This window comes from Oryctolagus cuniculus, chromosome 13, assembly GCF_964237555.1.
Source record: "Oryctolagus cuniculus chromosome 13, mOryCun1.1, whole genome shotgun sequence".
NCBI lineage: Eukaryota > Metazoa > Chordata > Mammalia > Lagomorpha > Leporidae > Oryctolagus > Oryctolagus cuniculus.
Window position 1 is genome coordinate 53640979 of NC_091444.1, and position 23642 is coordinate 53664620.

General features: G+C 46.1%; 1 protein-coding gene across 5 annotated transcripts in view; it reads left to right on the forward strand.

Moving 5' to 3' along the window:
- The window catches only part of SLC35F3 (solute carrier family 35 member F3), a 425020-nt gene extending 404601 nt beyond the window's left edge, over positions 1-20419 (forward strand). For 2 of the 5 annotated variants that reach the window (XM_051820732.2, XM_017347734.3), the window contains 5 exons: positions 7170-7389; positions 13481-13606; positions 15923-16115; positions 16908-16997; positions 18933-20419. In XM_051820732.2, the coding sequence (XP_051676692.1) occupies positions 7170-7389; positions 13481-13606; positions 15923-16115; positions 16908-16997; positions 18933-19168 (865 nt within the window). In that variant the 3' untranslated portion in view covers positions 19169-20419. Of the gene's footprint in view, positions 1-7169; positions 7390-13480; positions 13607-15922; positions 16116-16907; positions 17363-18932 lie in introns of those variants that run through there. The other 3 variants (XM_070055540.1, XM_070055542.1, XM_070055541.1) reach the window with 3 other exon arrangements.
- Positions 20420-23642: the final 3223 nt, after the last annotated feature.

The window sequence follows — 23642 nt, forward strand, 5'->3', positions numbered from 1 at the left end:
TAATAAGCATCCTTTTGTTATGATAAAGAGGACAGAGAATTGTGGCAGCATTGAAACTCAGTGGATGGAAATAAACCAATCAAAGAAGAGCCTGGTTATTATCCTAAGGGGAAACAAAAAAAGGAGGAGGATCCTTCAGAGCGAAGCATGGAGAAGGGACTGGCCTGGAGCAGGGTCAACAGTGAAAAGCTTGGTTAGACTCCAATGGCAGTGATCCAAGTGAGACGTCCAGTGGAAGCACGGGTCAGGGTGGTGCAGGTAAGAAATGTAGGAGAAATCACTTACAGCCTGAGGTGAGGAATTACCTGTGAAGATGAGAAAGCTGAGAATGATTCTCAAGTTTGTAGGCTGCGTAGAAACATAACTTATGGTACCATGCAAGGATGGAGAATTGAAATGAAAGATACTGAGTTCATTTGGGAAGGGTGAATTTGAGGTGTCTGGGAATGCCCAAGACAAAGATGGTAACAGGTAAAGGAGGTGTCTTTGAAGCCATGGTGGCAGATGAGATCGCTCAGTGACTGTAGAGTGCGAAGCACAGGAACTGTAAGAGAGCCTGGGATAATACGGAAGAAGCCTTGTGGCGGAAGCCTGGAAGAGTGTGGAGGGGTCAGAGGAAACCTAGGACAGTGTGCTGAGTTGGAAATCAATGGGTGTTTCAAAGAGGAACAGTCAGCAATGTCAGAGGCTGCCAAGAGTAGAATGAAACCCAAAGGATACCTACTGGAATTAGCAACATGAAGGCCATTAGCACTTGACTTGGGGGGCTGGGTGGGTGGAGGGGTGAGCACTGGGTTGGAGCAGCTGGAGAGTGAGCGCAGTGAGCTTCTGGAGAACAGGAGTGCAGATGGCAATTCTGACAACGTGACTGTGGAGGAGATGAAAAGAGGAAAGGGGGCTGGATGAGACAATGCTTGCTCTCGTTTGAGGGTATTTAAGGTTGGAGAGGCCCAGACACGCTGACATGGCAATACAAAAGGATTCAGAAGAGAGAAGGGATTGGGATTGGTGGGAGACTTCACTGAGGACAACATGGGCTGCAAGTCTGGCTCTACTGCTCATGGGGCTTTGAACTCGAGCTGGTTGTTTCATCTCTCTGGGCTGCAGCATAAACTGTAGGGCTTCTCTCTGTGTGTGATTTTCAAACTGCAGTCCTCAGAGAGGCATCAAAACACCTACATTTGAGTTTCTACCATAGCAACTTGACCTCTTTCTGCTGTGTTTTTAATTAATTTTTTATTCTTAACAATCTAATGCATGTACATCCTTTGAAAAAAGCATAATAGTAGTAAAAGAATTATCTTGAAAACAGCAACCCCCGTTCCACATCTGCCTACTTCCAGCCCCACTCAACTCTTGTTGATTCTTTTCCTTGGCATCTTCCCCATTTAGCTACGTGAAATTCTTATCTCAGTTCTGCCCCTCTCCACCCCCATTCCCCTACATCTGTGCCATCCAACATAATTTTATCCCAATATTTGGTTCAGAACAGCTTCAATATTATATGCATGCAAAAACTGTTCACCGACTCTGCCTCCTTTTGTGAACAGTCTGTCATTTCTCTTGCCAACAGTATTTGCCTCTTTTGTCTCATTCACCTTGATTTCCATTTAATGATTACTATATCTGTTTCCTAATTGTTCCAATATCTCAAAAGCTATCAATATTTCCCCTGATTCTGCCTAATCATAGGGCTTCCCTGGAGACGCCCCTGCCAGAGTCTTCCGCAGGCTCTGGTCCGCTGCAGATTGTCCTGCTCTGGCCTGGGCAGGAGCCCCGCCTCCTCCTTTGCCGTGGCTCCCTCCTCCTTGGTTTGCACCCTTGTTCTAATGCAGTCTGTCCTCCAGTGGCCTGGGAGATGATGGTCAAGTACTGCATAACTGGCAGTACCATAATCCTCCATCACATTTGACTGATGCTTGGTTGGTTATAGAATTCTGTCTGGAAAAAAAAAAAAAAATCCTTCGAAAATGATAAGGCATTGAGCCCTGATCGTCTAGCTTGCATCTTTATTGTTGAGCTGTCTTGCATGAGAATGATGTCCTATCCCTTGATGTGTTTTGTTTTATTTTCCTTGAGAGCTTTCAGATCTTAATTTTTATCCCTTTACTCACAAGGATGTGCCTTGTTGTGGTTTCTTCTTCTTCTTTTTGCTTGGTATTTGCTGGGCTCTTACATTATGAAGACTCGGTCCATCAATTTTAAGAAACCTTCTTGAATTATTTCTTTTGTGACTTTGTCCACTTCATTTTTCCTGTTTCCACTTTCTCAAATTTCTTTTAGCTTGATAATGCACTTTCTGATTTGATCTTCTAATTTAATTTTATCTTTTCTTTCCTTGTTTCTCTCTCTGTCTCTCTCTCCCTTCCTCCTTCCCCTCCCCCATTCTCTCACTCTCATCCTATGGGAGATTATTTTTGAATTTATATTTCAATTCTTCCATTAATTTTTAAAATTCAGTTATCCTATGCTTACTTCCCAAGATTATCCCTCTTTTTATAACCATGTGTTCTTGTAGATATAATTTGTTCTCTTACCTCTCCAAGGATATTTTCTCTCCCCACCACCACCTGTATAAATCCCACCTGTCCTTCAAGGTTCAGCTCAAACCCCACATCTTTAATGAGATCCTATCTAATAAAACCAACTCTCCACTAAGCAGGAATTCCATAGTGTATTATATTCCACACATCCAATAGGTAATTATATTTAAGTTTGTGTTGCTTCCTATTATGAGATAAAGTCTAACCTCCCCAAGCATATCATAATCTTTTCAAGAGTAGGGATTGCTATTGGAAATTAAATATAAAGTAACCAATTTTTTAAAATTAATAGTGGAATACAAAGTTAGAATAGTCTCCCATAAAATAACAGAGAAAAATGATGGAAAAAAAGGAAAGAAAAAAATAGATGCTCAAATCAGAGATCCAATATCAAACTAAAAGAAACTTCAGAGATAGAACAGACAAAATGAAGTAGAAGAAATTACAAAAGAAATAATTTGAGAAAGTTTTATATTGACAAAAATTTTACTGAGTTTAAAATGTTTACTTTTTCTAGATCAGCCATAGTGCCTTGTCTGGAATTGTGAATATAAAAAGTTCTAAGCAAGTGTTTGTTGATTTGAATTAAAAGACAATCTCACTAAGATGATCTATCCAAGTTTGGGATTCTTTAAAGAGTATCAAGAACATAAGTATTTGTCAAATAATATGAGTGCAGAACTTGTACAGATTTCTACATTTTTTCATTTCCACTGTGTATCTTTATAGTAATTATGGCAATATATCTTTTATATTTCATTTATAATACTAGCACTGTTTCAGTACATTGTATTCACTGAGTCTTCCTTGAAACTTTCAACTTAGATTTCAAAGAAAAAAATCTGTCTTTTCTCACTCATATTTCATTTGTTTATGAAATATTTAGTTGCATTATGTAACTGAAATAACCAAGAACAGGTGGCACAAGCAGGATTGGAAGCAAACACTTCTAAATCTTGGTCAGCATCTGACTCCACTGGAAGGGACCAAGGGACATGGTTGTGCTAGAGTAACTCGCTGGCCTAGAGCCTTTAACCTGTATCCAAGGGCATCAGTGAGTGGAAACAATGAAGGGCATTAGTTAGTGGAAGTCAGTTCTCTTCTTAAGAGGAGACCACGTGAGATTTCCATGTTCCCTGATTCATGGTTATAAAAATGATGCATGTTGGAGCCAGTGTTGTGGCATAGCTGGTAATGCCACTTCCTTCAATGCCAGCATCTCATATGGATGCCAATTTGTGTCCTGGCTGCTCCATTTCCAATACAGCTCCTTGTTAATGGCCTGAGAAAAGCCATGGAAGATGGTCCAAGTGTTTGGACCCCTGCATCCTTGTGGGAGACCCAGAAAAATCTCCTGGCTCCTGGCTTCTGACTTTGGCCTGTCCCAGCCCTGGCCATTGCAGCCATCTGGATAGTGAACCAGTGGATAGAAGTGCTCACTCTCTCTCGAACTCTCGAACTCTTTCAAATAAATAAATAATTTTTTAAAAAAAAAAATGATGCATGTTGTGGCAGAGGCCACTGGAAACCAGCTGGACAGATTACTTCTCTGAGAATCTGCATCTGACCAAGAAGAGAGCTTTGGCAGAAGTGGAATTGTGTGCATCATCTCTCTTGAGGCCCCGTGTGCTCAAAGACATGCATGAGGGAGCCAGCTGACACTGATTACTGCACAGTCTGTAAGAACCAATCATCTTGGTCTTATTAGAACCAAGATCCACCAACCCGAAATGTAAGCCCTGACCATGAGTCCTCAAAGGACTCACACAGCTCTATCAGGCCCAAAGTTTTGCATTTTCCATCTCCAGGATGGGAACCTCACACCTTTCCCCATTTCCAACAATGTGGGCTGTCAAAATGGAGCCATGTCTGTGCCCCACCCTGTTTCTCCACCATCTCTACAACTGTCAGACTTTGGAGGACTCAAATGTAGATTCTCAGAGAAGAAGGAAGCTGGCCCCTTGGCTTCTGGTGGCCCCAAATGAATCATCTTTTATAATAGTGAATCAGTTGGAACCTGGACATCCCACTTGGATAGTTGTCCCTTTAGAAAGGAAACCTCTCCATATGGGAGACACTGTCGCTCCCCGTCTTCGTGGAGGAACGACACAGGACCCTGCGCTGTTCTTTTGTCTGCTCGGCCCTCCCCGGGTTTGCTGCTGGTTCTTCCCGGGTTGGCTACTGTCCCTTCCACCTCCGTGGAAGGGCGGTTCCCCCTAGCCACTTTCCCCACTTCCGCAGGGGAGCGGCACACCGCTGGCCAGCTCTCTCGGGGGCTGCACAGGTGTTCCTTCAGATAGATGTTCCCCTTACATGTTCCTGGTGCATGCTGTCTCTCTCCTCCCTTATAGTCCTCTTCCGCCAATCCCAACTCAGCTGCCCACACGCCGAGTACGCTGCTCTCCTCCAATCAGGAGCAGGATCAGCTCCTGGAGGTCATCACTCAAGTTGGCAAGAGGCAGCTGCGTAGAAGCTGTTTTCTCCTCTCCCAGCGCCATATTGTGGGAGAGCAGATGCATAGAATAAGTCTTAATTCCAGTAACTTAGTCTAGTCCGGGTTGCTCCCCACAGACACCAGTTGCATTAATGGCAGAAGTACACTTGTATTTCCCACTGGCCATACTCAAGGGGCATTCCTTTATACATCACTTTATAGCCACTATAATCCCAATCATGAGGGAAGCCAGCCCTCATGGTCACCATCCTTTCATGATCACTGATCTGCAACCTGGAGCTTGAGAAAAGTCCATAGCTGAAATACTGTATGAAAATTACATAGCAGGCCGGCACCGTGACTCACTTGGCTAATCCTCCACCTGTGGCACCAGCACCCCGGGTTCTAGTCCCAGTTAGGGCACTGGGTACTAGCCCCAGTTGCTCCTCTTCCAGTCCAGCTCTCTGCTGTGGCCCAGGAAGGCAGTGGAGGATGACCCAAGTGCTTGGATCCCTGCACCCACATGGGAGACCGGGAGGAAGTACGCGGCTCCTGGATTCGGATCAGCGCAGCGCCAGCCATAGCAGCCATTAGGGGAGTGAACCAACAGAAGGAAGACCTTTCCCTCTGTCTCTCTCTCACTGTCTATAACTCTGTCAAATAAAAAAAAAAAAAGAAAAGAAAATTACATAGCAAACAAAAATAGAAACATATCAGTTAGATGAGGATTGTGTCTATATAAAGCCAAAATGGAATCAATTCCATTGAGTGGGTCTCCTGATGGATTTAGTGATTCAGATCTTTTACTTGGTGCTGGTTTGTTTAGAAGCAGCTAGGACTCTGAGTGCACTGAGAGGTGTTCAGACTCTACCACAGTCTACAAAATGGTAAGTATGTTTTTCCCCTGCCGGTCTCCCAGGCTGTCACACCTTTCCCTAGTGAGTCTTCTCCAATGGATGTCCCATAGTTGAATAATCAACAAGGGCAGTTTGATGGAAAGACCAAACAGTAAAATTAAAAATCTTACCAATTCCTCTTGACTCTTGTTTTTAATTGTTCTCCTTTATTGCTGTGTCTTAACATCGACTCAGGCTTGAGTTATTCCTCCACTTGAGTGTGTTTGACGTATTCTATGTGTCTTTCCTTTTGTTCAGTTAGGCCTGAGGTTATTTCTAAATCACAGACAAGGGGACTTCCTTCCTGGCTGGTTCGCCATCCCCCACTGTGGCCACACTGTACCACGTCTGTGAGCCTGGACTGGTTGGGCCCCCAAAGGAGCAATACGTCCTCACTCATCTGTCTCCTTACCTGGCTCACCAGGCTCACGGAGCAATGATCTTCACTCCCTGACAGTCAAGGAAGCAGGCAGCTCCCTGTAGACCACGCCCCTGTCCGTGGGTTCTCTCCATGCTCGTGACCCCCACAGCCTCCCCTGCTCCCTTCTGCATGTAAAACATTAGCTGTGGTTTTCTTGAACAGTTTTTCAATGTTTGGTATCCAAAATGGCATTGAAAAACTCTTCTGCAGGCATTTGCTCATCTCGCTCTTTTGACTCTGAACTCCTGTATGCGCTTATGCTTCCTGGGCTGGGTGGTCTCTTCAAGAAGTAGAACCATGAATCACGTACTCCAAAAATGGCCTCCCGGATAAAACCTTTAGAGAGTTAACACTATTTGTATCATTCATAGTCAAAACATATCTGATGTGCTCAAGGAGTAACTGACTGCCCCAGCCTAGTCACAAAGATAATTCCAGTTTGGGGCACTTGTTGAAAAATAATATGTTAAATCGGGTTTCTTCAGGTACCCATCCTCCTGTACCCTACCCCCCTACAAAAAAGAAAAGAGATCTGGTGCCTTTCTTCTCTTATTCAGTAGGTGACAGAATCCCTCAGCCGATCCCCATGGAACTGGGCCTTCAGCTCAGATAATCCCCACATTGCCTTCCATGTAGAGCCATTCATTCAAAACTTAGACAGAAGGATTCGTCGATGACATCAGATCGCTGTACAACATTTTCTTCAAGGGACTAAACAATAGGTTGAAGAGCTTTAATAGAAAAGCATTTATTAAAAATAATAACGAAAAAGACCTTGCCCCTTCCTTATTTGCTTTAAAAAATGGAGATAAGGGAAAAAGTGGTCTGTGTCAACCCAAGAATATAATAACACTGCCTCTCTTTCCTTGTTTTAGGGAATGCTGTCGATTTTTTGGAGACAATGGCTTGACTTTGAAGGTGTTTTTTACCAAGGCAGCACCCTTTGGTGTTCTTTGGACACTCACAAACTACCTGTACTTACATGCAATAAAGAAAATAAACACTACGGATGTCTCCGTGTTGTTCTGCTGCAACAAAGCTTTTGTGTTCTTGCTCTCGTGGATCGTTCTCAGGGACAGGTTCATGGGAGTGAGGGTAAGTTCCTTATTATCTGTCTTCCTCCCTCACTCGGTCGTGTCAGCCAAAACCTGCCCATTAGCTTGCTTAGCTCCATGTGCTGGACCCTGAGCGTAAGCTGCTGACCACCTTCCTTCCGAGCTGCAGCAGAAAAGCAGCCCTGCCGAGGGCTCAGTTCTTGGTGTGCCTTGCAAACCTTCTTGCTTGCGAACCATACTAGAAAAGCATTCATGAAAGCACCTTTCATTTCAAGCATCTCAACAAGCATTCCCTAAAGTGTGCGCCAGCCGGGGAGCCTGCCTGGGAACAATGACGTGCTCTGCTCTTTGCGTGCCCACCTTTCTCTTTCCAGGCTGGCGTGCATGGTGTGACTGACACAGTCCGTGTCACAGAGTGACACAGTCACTCTGGTTAGGACTGTGGACCCCAAAGGATCCTTCAGCATCCATGAGTGCATGTGGGTTGGGCCTTTGACCTGGAGCATGTGCACAGCCAAAGTGGGCCAGACACACTTGTGCTAAGTCCAGATTTCCTTCAAACCACGACAAAGAGGGGACTGAAATTATAGCCCAAGGCTTACACTGAAAACTAGTCAAATGTAGTGAATCCAAGTTCATAACAGTTATATGAAATGTGATATTTTCACTATCAAATATCTGCTCAAATAATACAAGAAGCTGCCCTGAATAAAAGAAATAGGGGACATTTAGCATGGATGGAATCCTGGTGGTTTCTGCCGGGCTCCCTCTGGTGGCCAGGAGCTGCCACTGTGCCATCATCACCTGCCACAGACCAGGACAAAAAGAGCATTTGGCTACACACAGCTCATTCTTTTGTAGTTAGAGTGCAATGCTTGCAGCCTGTCTGCCACAAAGCTAAGAACCTGTCTGATGGGAAGTCCCCTTAGAGAGAACCTTGCTGGCAACCAGCAAGGGGCCGACTGTGGGGCCTGTCTACTCCTGCCCTGCCCTCATTGTCCTGGGAACAGTGACATCACCCTAAGGGAGGATTCACGCCCGATCCGAGTTACTCAAACAGCAGTGGGGACATGAGTCAACTGCTGAGTTGTATTTTTAGCTTGCAGTAGGGGGAAAAATTTGTTTTGAGGCTTAGTGTTAATTTTGGAATAAAAACTCACTCCCTGTGCTACCACCAAGAAAAGCTTTCAGCAAATAAATGATCTAATACACTTTTACAAAAATCAAAATGCAGGTACTTCCAGCAGTAAGCCACCCAGCAGCCTGCCTGCCTTGACCCTGAGGATGCGGGTGCTATGGGGTGCACCGCCACCTACACATGCCCTTTGGAACTTTTTTGTGATGCAAACAGTCAAGAAAATCCATGAAACTTTTGTCATGATTCAGGTGTCCCAAGCAAAATTTCAAATGCCACCCTGTTACTGTAAAGAGATTCTTCAAGGTTAATTCTGCACCTAGCAGAAGAAAACAGATTGTTTCTTGAGGTTAAGAGAAGGAGGTATGAAAAAGCTTGAACTATTCCGAGACACACAAAGAACAGTGCGATGCTTCTGTATCTTTTCTTGGTTGATATATATGGATAACAGCATCTCCACTTCCCCCACTGGCATCCCTGGACTGTGATAGAGTCTGGCCATGCTGGCCACTCTGTCGGTTTTCTCTGTGCTGACCACTGCATACTGCACAACGTTTTGTTTGGAGGCCTTGGGCCAGCATGGAAATGCAGGTCAGTGGAGCCGGTACTGGTGATGAACTTTTGTAACCTCCAAAGCACTGTGCAGCCATGGGTCTGTCTGATAATCACTACTCTCTTAGAAGTCCAGGCTCAAACATCTGAGAGCATCCCACTGCAAGTCGCAGTGCATGCCCCTCTTCTTAGCTTCAAGGGTTTGGAAAGCAAAATCAATAAGATCCCTGCCACTTGCTAGTGTGAAAGTTCTCCCCTTAAACAGATGGAGACTGACGGTCAAGATGATCCCATAGTGGTGCATGGGATTGCTCCAACTTCACTGAGACTGCTCAGGAAGCTAACACCTTCCACTGGGTAACCCCCAAAGACGGCAGAGAGCCAGCATGGTTCTGCCTCCTGGAGGACTGAGCACATGAGCTTGAGAGTGGTGCAGACATGAAGAGCCTGATGGGGGCTCAGCCTCATGTTTGTGGAGCAGGTGGCATGGGAGACTTGAGTTATTGAGAAATAATCACATGGGTAGTGCTCCCTGAGAGACATCAGCAGGCAAGTCTGGGCCATGCAGACAGATCCAGAAAGAAGCCAATGTATCTTACAGTGCTGGGGCCAGCTCCACCATGTAGAGAAGCTGCCGGGCTGTCCATCTCAACAGAGCTCAAGCTGGTCTTGTGTCACCGTTCCACTCTCTTCTTAGATGTGTTTTCCATATGTGTCCTCACGATCCCAGCAAGGTGCACCAGGCTCAAGTCAGGTGACTCGGCTGCCGATCATAACTCTACTCTTAGAAGCTGTCCGATTGTGAGTAAATTACAGAAAGTCTCTGAGCCTTTGTTTACCTCATCTTTTTAAAATGGACCAAATATTACTACTTATCATAGAACAGCTGTGAGAACAAAATAAGATGATGCCTGCCTGGCACTTAAAACTCAATAAAATGTGATTGTGATTTTTTTTTTCTTAATGTTATTTTTATTATTCCTTCTCAGCTAGAGAGGGTTGATGGATCAGCCTAATTCTTTTGTTGATGGGGTCAGGAGCTGATGAGCATTTAGGGAAGCAATCTTGTATGGCAAAAGCAGCAGGAGGCTGAAAGCAAGGAGAGCTGTGGGGGTGTGAAGCCCACCCAGGTGTAGTCAGACTCGGGGTGGAGGGGACCATCCCCAGCCTCCATCTCAGAAGAAATGACAGGTGGAGCTCTAACTGTTGGTGGCCATTCATGACCACCATCACAGTGAGGATGGAGGCAGAAGCAAGAAGGTGAACCCGGAGGGTATCCACGTGGGTCTCGGAGCCGTAGCAACACATATTTGAGAGGCGTGCATGTTTTTCTCACGTGAGTTTCCATCTGAGGCTGTCAATCATTGGGCTGTTTTTGTGTTTCTGGAGGGGCCATCTGGCGTGTGCTGTTGACCCGCTCTGTGTGAGGGCCTGCAACCTGCAGCCCCCTACAACCTGGGCCCCTTAGGGGAGGCACAGAGTGCCGGGAGCATGGTGGCACTCACTGCCCAGGCCTCCTTCCAGTCCCGGAAGTCAGAAGGGTGAACCAGAGGAGCTCTGTGTCTCCTCCACACTCTAACATTCCTTGAGAGCAAGCTAGGAGCCAGAGGGAAGCTCTTGGGGGCAGTCTGTGACTTCCTCTTTGCAAAACTGTCCCAATTTTGTACAGTTTCAATAAGCATCCAGACACCAGGTTTAGTTTGTCAAAGACTGTGCTGCTCACTGTATATTTTAGAAGAAAGGAAATCAGACTTCACTAAGGGCGGCACCGGCCGTCCTGTCTCCATAAGCCTCAGGGCTTTCCCTCACCTCCCTGTTCAGCCCAGAGCAGCACCATTGACACCTGCCTTGGCAGGACTCCAGTACTAGAGCCGTGGGAATCAGGCGGCTTCATGCCAGCAGTGATGCATATGCTTGGCCAGGCACATAAGCGTGCTGAATGGTAATCTACTGGCCTATGCTTCTCCAGTGAATAGCTCTCCAGATGAAGTAGAGGAGGTGACCCCCACCTGTCCCTGTCAGGGAAGTTCCATGGGGTACACAGAGAGGGGGCAGTAAGAGGAGAGGAGGGAGCGGTGTGCGGAGCTAAGGGAAATCCACTTGTCCTCAGTCCCCACTCAGAGGGCTAGGTGTATGGAGGTTGGAGTGGGGCTGTGAAACGGCAGGGTGGACCTGACTGGCCTTCCTAGAGAGTTCGTTTTTGTGCAGGAAGTAGGCAAGGGGATGTTTTCACATGAAAACCAAGGAACCCAGATATGTTTTAAAAAGTGTAAAATGTGCACATATTTTTTAAAGACAGAGCTGAAATCTTCAAAGCAATGTCAGGCTTGCTGCCATGAGAATTTGGAGTGAGGTAGGGATCTACTCACCAGCCAGCCTCTCGGCACTTGGGCCATGTCCCAGCAGGGCCAAGGATGCCCAAAGAGTAGCCACCCCACAAACAGGTCCACGGACCCTGTAACCTGTGGCCAGAACTCCCAAGAGGAGGAGACTGGGAGGCAAGGATGAGGAGACCATTGGCCCCTGGCACCGCCTGTCAGGATGAACTCAGGGGACCCTGTGGGCTCCTCTGGCCTGCATCGCCTCGCCTGATGGAAGGGCAGTGGCCAGCCCCTCCTCTCAGTGCTTCCGCATAGCACAGCGCAGATGGAAGCTTTTCGCTGTCTGTCATTTAATCACAAGAGGAAGAGGTTGGGAATCTGCCTCGCATGTCTTCAGAAACGAACAACAACAACAAAAAAATACCTCTTCATCTCCTTCATGTCCTCAAACTCCAGCTGTAAGTTTTGGAAAGACTCAAGTCCTTTTGGCGATGTTACCTAAAGTTTCACTATTTTCTCCCCTCCCTTCCTTCTTCTCCTGGTGCTTTGTCTCAGTGGGTACCTCGGATGCCTAGCCAGGCAAAACTGGTCTTAGCAGCATCTTTGCATTACATCTGCCTCTGGGGCACAAACTGGTTTTTCCCTTGCCCCTTCTTGTTCTCTTGGAGGCAAAATACACTTGCTTTCTTCCTATCTCCATGTCTTGATGAGCGTTTGTACCCAGTACAGGTAGCACTTGAATATGAAAAATATGCACATATGTGATGCAGAGTTGTGCACCTGACTACAAATGAGTTGCTAGACCAGAAAGAACGGGAGTAGGGCCAGTGCCTCTCCAGCTCATGACAATCACCTGCTTTCTCGAGGGCAGATCCATATTATGGGCTGATGTAGCATGATGTAGAAGTATCGCATGAGGCATAGATCAGAAGTATAAGCTCAGATATGCTGTGCGAAATTCAACTTCATTACCTTTAGCTAACGTAAAAACTTGGTTCAATCTCAGAGTACAGCTGGCAATAACTTGCTATATGAATAAATTTTTTCCCTTTAAATATATAAGGAATTCAAAAAGTTTGTGGAAATGTATATTACATAAAAACTATGACTGGATTGCCATTTTTGGCATTGAAATCAATGGATATTTTAATTCCATTTTCCATGAGATTTTTGAAGTGCCCTCCTATAAGCACCAGCTTTGCAATGAAACCTGATATTGTTATCAATAACTGAAGTCAGTTTTGAATGATCTGTTAAGAGGAATGAAATTCAGTAAGTCCAGTGGTTGAAACTTCGAATGCACACATTTGTTCTACTGACAGCCCCCCCTCCCCACCCCAGCTCCACTTCCCACCCTGCGGCATTTCTGTAGCTCCATGGCTACCCTACCCCAGGAGATTGGTCTGTGGGTTTATTCTTTGTGCAGGTGCATTTTCTCCTTTGGGAACTGTGTGATCTCAGGTACTTTCATCTCCTCTTACTCTGACAATTTTGCTTTGCACGACAGTAGTGTGTGCATCATCATAACGCTTCCATCAGATCTGAAAAGTCATTATCCAGCTAATGACAGGGTTGAGGGAAGCTGTCAGGTGCAGGGAAGCCTGCCACAGCTAAGGAAAGGAGCGACACCTCAGGGTTAGGCCATTGTCTCTAGCCCTGACTGGCAGGTGCCCACTCCTGGCATGTGAAGCAAGGACAAGATCTGCTGTCCTCACTGTGCCTTCCCTGTTGAGATATGAAATTCCACAAAAGCAAGGTCACACGAGGTCCTCACAGAAGGTGGGACAAGGAGTGAGGTCATTTTCAGGTGCCGTCCTGGGACCTGCCCAGCTTTGCCATGACCAAATAACCTATTGCTGGAACTGGGACCACCTCCTTCTCAAGTCCCCAAGGCTCACAGTGCCACCAACAACTCCAGTTCCTTGGTTCATGCCCAGCTGTGCTGAGTCCCTCTCAAAGCCAACAACAAAACTGTGGCCAGTGCCCAAGGAGGCCTGAAAAGGAGACAGCATGTTCCCCTCACATGGCCGAACCCCATGAACATCTCTAGGTCATTGGCACTTGCATGGTCCCTCTGTCTCCCCACTAACTGCCCTGACCACTGTTCTCTTCCGTCCATCCAGATAGTGGCTGCCATCCTTGCCATCGCTGGCATCGTGATGATGACCTACGCCGATGGCTTCCATAGCCATTCTGTCATTGGCATAGCCCTGGTGGTGGGCTCTGCATCCATGTCAGCCCTCTACAAGGTACGTGCGGGAAACACATTTTTGTGAACTGGCCTAGCATTCCATGGAATGTGCACAGGGCTGGTCTTTGAGGGGAGCCTAAAGTGGTGCCTGTTCTTTAAGACAAGCAGCTGCTTTCAGTGCACACCAGGCAGATGGAGACTAACGCCAAGGGCAGTGCCAAAGCACGCAGCCACTCTTGGCTCTGGCTCTGTGGACCTTTCCACCAGTGGCCATATGTGTGCAGCATTTGGGATAAAATGGGTGGCACCCACTGGATCAGCAGAGTCAGATTCGTGACTTCATTGTTTGGCAGGGAACTGGAGAAGGATCAGGGGCCCTACGTTGCTGGCTCAGTGTTTGCTCAGGTAAGTTCCCACCCGATTGGATGATGGGACCTGAACACTTGAATGTCTGGTGCAGCTTTGTCATGTCAATTGTTGACCACACCGTTTTTGCAGCCATCAATGCTCAAAACAAATCCATCTATATTCCAAGCATTGCCTGTGGGCTGACTAAATAAAAACACAGTTGTTATTATGTGGGGATATACAATTCTTTTGACAAAATGTTGTGAACCATTGGGAAGCTTTTTTCAACTGCAGGCTTAGGCAACAACTTTTTATTCCCACAATGGGGTCCCTTGCTCTCTTCACCTCCCTATTTGATCAAGCCTCCTCGCCCTTCTCCTCCTCTCTCCTACTCCTTAGAGCCACAGTAGAGTATGCAAATATTTCAGGGTCTTTAAGTTGGGAAACTGACCTGGAGGATTCAATGAGAAATGAGATTTTAGCTTCAAGACTTCTCAGTCCTTTGTGGATCCAGACAATAGAACGGAGAAAATTAAGTACTGTAGAAAGTCATAAGAAAAGGCGTGTTTTTCCCAGCTCTGTGAGTACCATGTGTTATAATTTCAGGAAAGAGAAATAATGGTGCTTTCTTCTCTTCCATTACTCCTTGCCCTTACTGCCCACAGAGAAAGACATGCACGTCATTGTCCTTCTCGGGAACACAGCTCATCGAGGGCATGTGCTAGTTACAGCACCACTCAGACTTCAAAGCCACCTCCAAATGCAGACAATATTAAAAATACCACATTCTGCTACAGTCGATTAGCTGTGTGCTAAAGAGGAGCAGAGAGCATGTAGAAACTCCATCCATGATGAACACAGTACTCTCAGTCAGATTTCAGCTCCTTTACTGCTTGCAGTGTGTCCAAGGGAACTAAGAGGTAGAAGGCTGAAGGTATTTGTTTCCCTTTCCATACTTCCCACACATTCGCCAAGAAGGACCTGCACAAACTGTGAGGTGCTGAGCAAGGACAGAGCAGGCAAAGCAGGACAACAATGCAGACACACACACGGGACCACCAACTCACACACGTGCTCATCTGGGGCTCTGCAGCTCTGAGTTCAGCCCAGCCTCTGGCCACTCCAGTCACAAGTGTCCCTTCCCTCCCAGCCTTCCAAACACCTGAAACGTTCCATAAACAAGAACATGTGCAAAAAGTGACAGTTTAGTACATGCCACTAATGCCAGCATCATTTATGGAATGGGGTTGTGGGATGGGGCACAGATAAACCAAATTGCTCCCTCTTGGATTTACAGAAAACATCTTTGCAGCCACAGCCCATTATCTCGAGTATGGTAGTTTTCAAACAGTGTTGTCCAAGGGTCAGGGATCAAGTTTAGGGATCCCTTAGAGGTTGTGACCCATGGCAAATATTTGTCTTTTTTAAGAATTATTTTATTTATTTTTGAAAAGTGGAATTACAAAGAGAGAGAGAGACAGATAGAGAGGCCTTCCATCCACTGTTTTCACTCCCCAAATACCTGCAATGGCAGGAGCTGGGCCAGACAGAAGCCAGGAGCCACAAGCTTCTACTGGATCTCCCACGTGGGTGCAGGGGCCCAAGTACTTTGGCCATTCTCCACTGATATCCCAAGCCATTAGCTGGGAACTGGATCAGAAGTGGAGCAGCCAGGCCACAGCTTAACCCGCTATGCCACAATGCCAGCCCCCATGGCAAATGTGTCTAATGGATGCAGTGTCATGAACACAACACAGAAAAATCAAACCTAGTGTGAGAACCCCTAACCCCTGAAGATGCTGTCTGTGTTGGCAGAGTAACTCTCCATCTTCATGTAACTAAGTGCAGATGTGCAGACAAAGGAGCACAGGCAATCTCCACCGTCCCTTCACTGAAAGCCTAGTAATGTTACCTTGACCCAAAATGTGGGGTGCAACCCCGGCTGGATCAAGCACAATCTGCTTCACTGTGTCAAGTTGGGGTCTGGGGTGAGCCCTCACCCCTCCTCCTCTGCTTTCTCCTGCAGGTTTTGTTCAAGCTCCTTCTGGGCAGTGCTAAATTTGGAGAAGCCGCCTTATTTTTGTCCATTTTGGGTGTCTTTAACATCCTCTTCATCACCTGCATTCCTGTCATCCTCTACTTTACCAAAGTGGAATACTGGAGCTCCTTCGATGACATTCCATGGGGAAACCTTTGTGGATTTTCAGTTCTTTTATTGAGTAAGTGACCACCATCCTGTCCATAACCCTCAGAATCCAAGAACTGACAGGGGACTCTGGAAACAGTGTTTATTGCTAGCCTTAAGTCTTCACTCTGTTTTTCAGGCTCTTCGTGTTTCACAGAGTCACTTCTTTGAAAGATGAGGTTGGGTTTGAAATCCAGAGCAATAGTCCTTACAGTAGAAACTCTGCTCCCCAGTAGTGAATAGTATGCTTACAAGTCACCTACAAATTGTAACACAATAAGGAGCTGGTAAATGAATACCTGCAGAGCGCTTAGAATATTGCTTAAGTGTCAATGTCCAGGAAATACTATCAGTTGTCTTGGTTATTAATGTCATCATTGTCATTATCACTGTTACTCCATCGAAGACCAGCACTAGGCAGCAAAGCAACCAAGGAGATGCCTCACCCAGCCACTGTCCACAGCACATATCCCAAAGCCGCTGGGCATACACGTTACGCCAGAAGCATTGCCAGCGCCAGAGAAAAGCAGAGCTGGTTAGATGGTCACATCCTCTTTTCTAGAGCCTTCTCACTTGTTGCCCCTTGCCAATTTCCTTTCCCTTCTGCAAAGGTCAGGAGAAAGCAGAGGCTGAGTGGACAGTGTTTGTGTCTACACTCAAGTCCTGGAGCCCCTGGAGGAATGAGAAGTCCACTGAATCAGAGCACAAGGTCGTGGTGGTTCCCAGGACTCCCGCCTCATAAGAGAAACTGGGCCACACAGGCCACCAGGGAGATGAAGCTCGGGGTCACCATGACTAACACCCATTTCCAAATTCTTCATTTCAGCATTCAATATTGTATTAAATTTTGGAATCGCTGTTACATACCCCACTCTGATGTCTCTTGGAATCGTCCTCAGTGTACCTGTGAATGCAGGTAAGCCCAATGACTTTCTACATCTGTTCAGTGTTAAACGCACATGCGCACGCACACACACACACACATACACACTCACATACAGTCTTGCCATGCCTGATATAGAATGCACATTTAACCATCTGCAAAGGAAAACCAAAAAAAGATTTAGGCAAAATGTTGTTTTCTATATATGTATGATTGATTTTCTCTATTGCGGATTGAGTGCCATGTACCACAGCAGGACACAGGGAATCTAAAGCTGTCTGGATTCCAAGGAGTATGTGGAGTAGAGGTGAATACCATTCATTCACTTTATTAATGGACATAAAAACTGATATATCAGAAAGATAAATCATTTTTGACAATGTAAGGGAGAAAGTTTGCCCAGGATATGACACAGAAACATGCTGATTCACTAATTGCCATGAACATTATCTTCCTCTATCTCCCAGAAGAGAGAGGCAGAGCCTCTGTCCAAGTACCCAGGGCCTCCCTTTGACCCCCAAAGCCTTGCAGCCAATGCACACAACTAACAACTCATCCAAAACCTCACCTTCACCGCCGCTTGCTTTCTGGGCTCCTTCTGCTAAGAACTTGTCTTCCCAGAGTTCCCCAACCTCCCACCCAGCACACCTTCCACCCTGTGCAACCTGCTGCGAGCCAGGGAAAGGCTGTGAGTCCCTCCTCTCCCTTGGCCCTGGCACAGCTTCCTCCAGGGCCAGCCCCCAAACACCCCTATCTCTAGCTGTTAGGGATTCAGCCTTCCTTGGAACAGCCAGCGCTCATTCTGATTAATGTGATGTTAAATACACCTGGAAGTCTGCAAAGTGGCTCTCAACTTCTTGAGCCTGTCCCCAGGATTTGATTGCCCACAGCCCCCATCCCCTGTGCTTCACCACAACCGGGACTCCACCAACAGGAGTGGTTCGTGGCAACCGTGTGAAAAGAGGCCGGAGGAGACCTTAGAGGCTCCACTAGTTAACGTCCTGGGATGGGACAGGAATTTAGATTTGTTATCTTAAAAGAACTGGCTCCGTTTGGTTTTCAAATATACAGTAGATTCATATATTGTGAACTAGTGTTTTGAAATAAAAACAAAGGATGCAATTATAGACCATGTGAAAAGTATCAAATATATAAAGAAAACAATATCACTTTCATTATCCTGCCACTCAGAGGTATCCACAGTTAAATTCTGGTTTATTTCCATCAAAATACAATCATCCCTCGGTATCCAGAGATATTGGTTGCAAGATGCCCTTGATGGTACCAATACAAGAGGCTCAAATCCCTTACATGAAATGAAGTGGCATTTACATATGACAGGCACACACCTTCCTCTGTACCTTAAACCAGCGCTAGATCACTTACGGTGCCTAACCCAAAGCACAAAGTGTGCAAACTGTTGTTATCCTGCATTGTTCAGGGAATAATTCCAGGGGAATAAAAGACTACAAATACTCAGTACAGATATACTATACTTTTCTTTTCAAATATTTTCTATCTGTAGTTGGTTAAATCTAAGGGTATAGGTTGGTATCCACAGATTCCAAGACCCAACTGCACACAAGGTCTTTAAAAAGTTCATGGAATGCTTATGATTAAAAAACTCTGCATGGGTTTCAAAATTGCTGTGCAACAAAATAAGCATCTTTTAATTCCATTTTCTGATAATTTTTTGAAGTCCCTTCATATGTATGTTTCTCCAACTGCCTTCTGCTTATTTTTTTCTGTCACCCAAATCAATGTCTGCACTAAGGTGAAATACAGGAAAGTTTTATAAAATTCAAGGGAACTCACTAGAGGCCACCCCAGCCCACCTGGAACAAAACTCCACCGAGGATGGTTCTGTGATCCAGGAGGAGGGCGGCCTGGGCCAGATGCACGGGGCTGCTGGCCGCCTGCTCTGTGCATCCACTGCTGCCGATTCACCCAGTTCTCTGTGTCCCACAGTGGTCGATCACTACACCAGTCAGATAGTCTTCAACGGGGTCCGGGTCATCGCCATCATCATCATTGGCCTGGGCTTTCTCCTCCTGCTCCTGCCTGAGGAGTGGGACGTCTGGTTGATCAAGTTGCTCACCCGCCTCAAAGTGAGGAAGAAGGAGGAGCCAGCGGAGGGCGGGGCAGACACGGGCTCCGGACCTCAGAACAGGAGCAGGAGAGCCCGCCCTTCCTTTGCCCGCTAAGGCCTCTCCAGTGGAACGCTGTGGTGACACCTCGTGGTAATGACTTAGAGGACTATTTCCTGATGGGAGGAACCCCGCTGGGTAAGGTGTACATACCTGTACAGTTTCGGTCATCTGCGGTAAGTCCTATGGTATTTATTGGCATGTCCAATTTGCTTGCACTTTTCCACATCAGACCTTTCACTTAAGGGGATCAATTTAATACAAAAGAGAAAAAGAAGAACCTCGCTGTGCTTTTTCAATGAATGTAAAGTAGGTTAAAATGAGCCTTGTGGAGATTGTTTTGAACGACTGATGTTCATGACAAGCCAGGGTACATGTTTTGAATCTTAGTGGCTAAAAAAAAAAAAAAATGACATTGTACACTGTGATTATTTTTCAGCTATGGTAGGTCATATTTTGTTTTATACCAGAGCTGTATTCTTAATTTTAAGGAATTTCAATGAACCAAAAGATAACTGTCAGATGGATGGATGGGTGGATGGATGGACGGACGGGTGGATGAATGGGATGGGAAGAGATGAGTCAGAAAAGGATAATGGACATCAGAGACCATCAGAGGACAGGCCTGCGCCAGGGAACAGGAAGGGAAAGACAAGTTCAAGCCCCCACTGGCCTGTTCTCACATGTCTGCATAAGATCATGCAAGAGAAATTACAGTGCCTTCTACAGAATTTTCGTTTTTACCTATGTGAAGCGAAGTGGCATTATAAGTCACTGGCGCCGTCTTATAATTTAGATGTAGAAATCTTTACAAACAAATAAAACTATATAAATATATATGTATGTGTGTATAAAGTGACAACACAGATGAGCAACGCATATGGAATGTGGTTCGCAGTACACGGTGCGCCTCTGAGGTAGACTGCAGGAGAGGAGCTGCTGGTTGCTTTTCTTTCACGACCAAGACTGAACAATTATTTACTGAATCTGTACACCTTTTTATGAAACTTTTAAGCACCAGGCTGTTTACTTACTCAATTTAGGTCTACCAGAAAATTCTATCTGTGATAGATCTGCAAAGAGGGACGGGGGTTAGAGTTTACTATTTTTGAAGTTTACATTGTTACATACGAAATGGAGATATTATTTTGAAATGTTGTCATAACCCAATGGTGCATTCTGTAACCATGGAGTCTTTTGTTTCCTGGGGGAAAGGGGCATTCATGACCTGAAATTTTTAGCAAATTGTTATTCTCCGTTTCCATTACCTGTTTGGCCAAACAGATTAATAAAACATTTGAAAAAGAAGTGCTGAGCACAGTCTGGTGGCCACTTTGTTCCTTTCTCACTCTGGGTCATGACGTAGTCCTGGTAGCCTTCTTGTTCTTCCTGGCCTTGTACTTGGAGCACCTTGAAGGCAGGTAAACCTGCCCAGCCTCCCCAAGGGGAGGAGACCTTCACACAAGGGAGTTTAGGATTATAAATGTGAAGGCAGAAGGATCCACGAGGCCTCATAGAAACTACAGCTCTCATGGCTCCCTCGGGCTTCTGCCCTCTGGCCTTCCTCTCCCTTCCATTTTTTTTTTTAAGATTTGTTTATTTATTTGAAAGGCAGAGCTACAGAGAAGCAGAAAGAGAGAGAGAGAGAGAGAGAGAGAGAGAGAGGGCCTCCACCTGCCAGTTCACTCCCCAGATGGCCCCAACAGCTGGAGCTGTGCCAATCTGAAGCCAAGAGCCAGGAGTTTCTTCCAGGACTCCCACACAGTTGCAGGGGCCCAAGGACTTGAGCCATCCTCTACTGCTCTCCCAGGCCATAGCAGAGAGCTGGATCGGAAGTGGAGCAGCCAGGACTTGAACAGGCATCCATATAGGATGCCGGCACTGCAAGCGGCAGCTTTACCCGCTACGCCACAGCACAGGCCCCTTCCTTCCCTTTTAAGATAAATTCCTCAACTCAGCTTACCCTGGTCACTCAGAACTGCCCCAAAGCTTCAGTCCCTGTCCCTAAATCCAGCTGGTCTTCTGGCTCAGCTCCCACAGCTGTCTGTCTGCCCAGGTTGGGCGTCCTAACCTAATGCAGACTCTTTGGAGAGTTTGAGGTATTGGCTTAATGTGATCAGTCACTCCAGGCAACTGCAGCCAGGGGTATGAGGGCCAATGTGTCTTGCTCTAAGGACTCCAGAGGGATAGGTTCTCTAAGACCAGGTATGAGCACAGAGGAATTGAGGGCTTCTTTAGCACACCTCATCCCATCACCCACACCGAGAGCAGCCATTTGCTGGCTACAGATCGCAAATTCCATGCACCACTTGCTTGAGTGGGCTCTACACCCAGAGAACCTAGCTGTCCACTGCAGAGAGCTCCCCTACCCAGTGGGTCTAGATACGTGCTGGGATGAGGGAAGCTGGGCCAGCAGGATCCAGGGTCTACCACGCTGTTGAGGCTCCAAGCCCCTTCGGTTACCCCCAGGAAGCCAAACCAATATTTCCTCTGTAAGCTGTGAATCAGAAAGTTGTGAATCCCTATAGAGGAAATTGAGCTTTTCTCCCATAGGACATAAAAGACTATAAAGACCCAAAAGAATTGAAAGCTGGAACTTAAAGTGATATTTGCACACCCATGCTCATAGCAACATTGTTCACAATACCCAAAGGGTGGGAGCCACCCCAGTATAAAATGACAGATGGATGGGTAAACAAAATGTGGCCCATACATACAATGGAATATGATTCTGCCTTAAAAAGAGGGAGATCTCCACGCAAACTACAACATGGTTGAACTTGAGTACATTATGCTGAGCCAGGCACATGAGGATACCTGATGTATGATTACATATATGAGATTCCTGGAGTAGTCAATTTTTCATAGAGAAAGAAGGTAGAATGGTGAGTGTCAGGGACTGAGGGAAGGGAGGTGTAGGGAGTTGACTTTTGATGGGTACAAAATTTCAGCTTGAGAAAATGAGAAAGTTCTAGAAATGTATGATGGTGCTGGTTAGATACCAATTTGAAAGTACCTAATGCCCAGAACTGCATGTTTAAAAATTGCTAAAATGGTAAAAATTTATGTTGTTAAATGCCTTGGGGAAAGCCAGACCTTCAGATCCTGAGTGGAAAAGTGGACCTAATGGAGCCTAGCAGCCTTATGTTAACTAGAAGTTACCCACACTCCTGGAAAAATCACTCTATGGTTCTTGCCAGGGCATGTGCCTGTTGCAGATGCTGAGACAGACAGACTCCAAGAAGTCCTGTTTTGCCCCCAGATATGACCAATGGACTGCAACCTGTGATTAACAGTCACACTGAAGAACTCACAATACCTCATTTGCATGAGCCAATCAGAGCTAATAAGCTTGACTTCTTTGCATGAGCAGACCCTGATGGGAAACTGAGTGAGAATTTGCCTGTTAGAAGACAGTCCCAGTCCTTCTTCCTTCAGAGTGTACGTGGTCTACAGAGCCTGCATCCGCCAAACCTAGATGGCTTGTCCTTGAAAATAAAGCTCTCTTTGTCTTTTTGGTCTATGCAAGCAAGACTTCTTCTATCAACACTGTGTATATTTTATCGCAATTAAAAAAAAAGACAATGAAGGGTATGGTGTATGAAATAAAAAGGTTAAAACTCTGTGCAACTAGCGGTACATTATTTTTTGAAAATCAAATTGAGGTGGAGATGGATTGAGAGATTTCTTTCCAGAAAGAACACATACACACACATACACACACACACACAGGGATTCTGCAAACCTAGATGGAACCCATACACAGAAGAACCTAGAAAGGAGTTCCTGCTGATGGAACCCCCCCAGGCTGGCTTTGGGGATGCAGTCTCCCTCTATCGGAGAATTGTCTGCTCCCTAAGGCCAATCTGGGTAGCAATTGAAGTTTGTTTATTCTTAGGATCCTTTAAGGCATAAAAGGGAAAGAAGGTACATAAAGGAGACCCAGACCACCACTGCTATGGAGGAGGCAAAAAGAATCCTCTGCCGTCTCTCTTTCCCCCTCCATTAAAAAAATTTATTTATTTATTTGAAATGCAGAGTTACAGAGAGAGAGGGAGAAACAGAGAGAAGTCTTCCATTGGCTGGTTCACTCCCCAAATGGCCGCAACAGCCGGAGTTGGGCTGACCTGAAGCCAGGAGCCAGGAGCTTCCTCCAGGTCTCCCAGGCAGGTGCAGGGGCCCAAGGACTTGGGCCATCTTCTACTGCTTTCCCAGGTCATAGCAGAGAGCTGGTTTGGAAGAGGAGCAGCTGGGACTCGAATCGGAGGTTTACTATATTACACCACAACTGTACTCCTCCCCTCCCCCCACCTTCCTTTCAGAATGAGGTTGTTTGGGGCCAGAGGACATGAAGTGACTACCTGTCTACCTTGCCACACCAGATCAGAGCTAACTCTAAGAACCCTCACTTATCGTGCAAACCCTGAGCTCCATGCAAGGGTTTTCAAGGATAAAGAAGGGGCAGGTGTTTGGTAGGGCAGTCAACACTGCCAATCCAGCCTCCTGCTGTTGTGCCCCCCAGGAGGCAGCA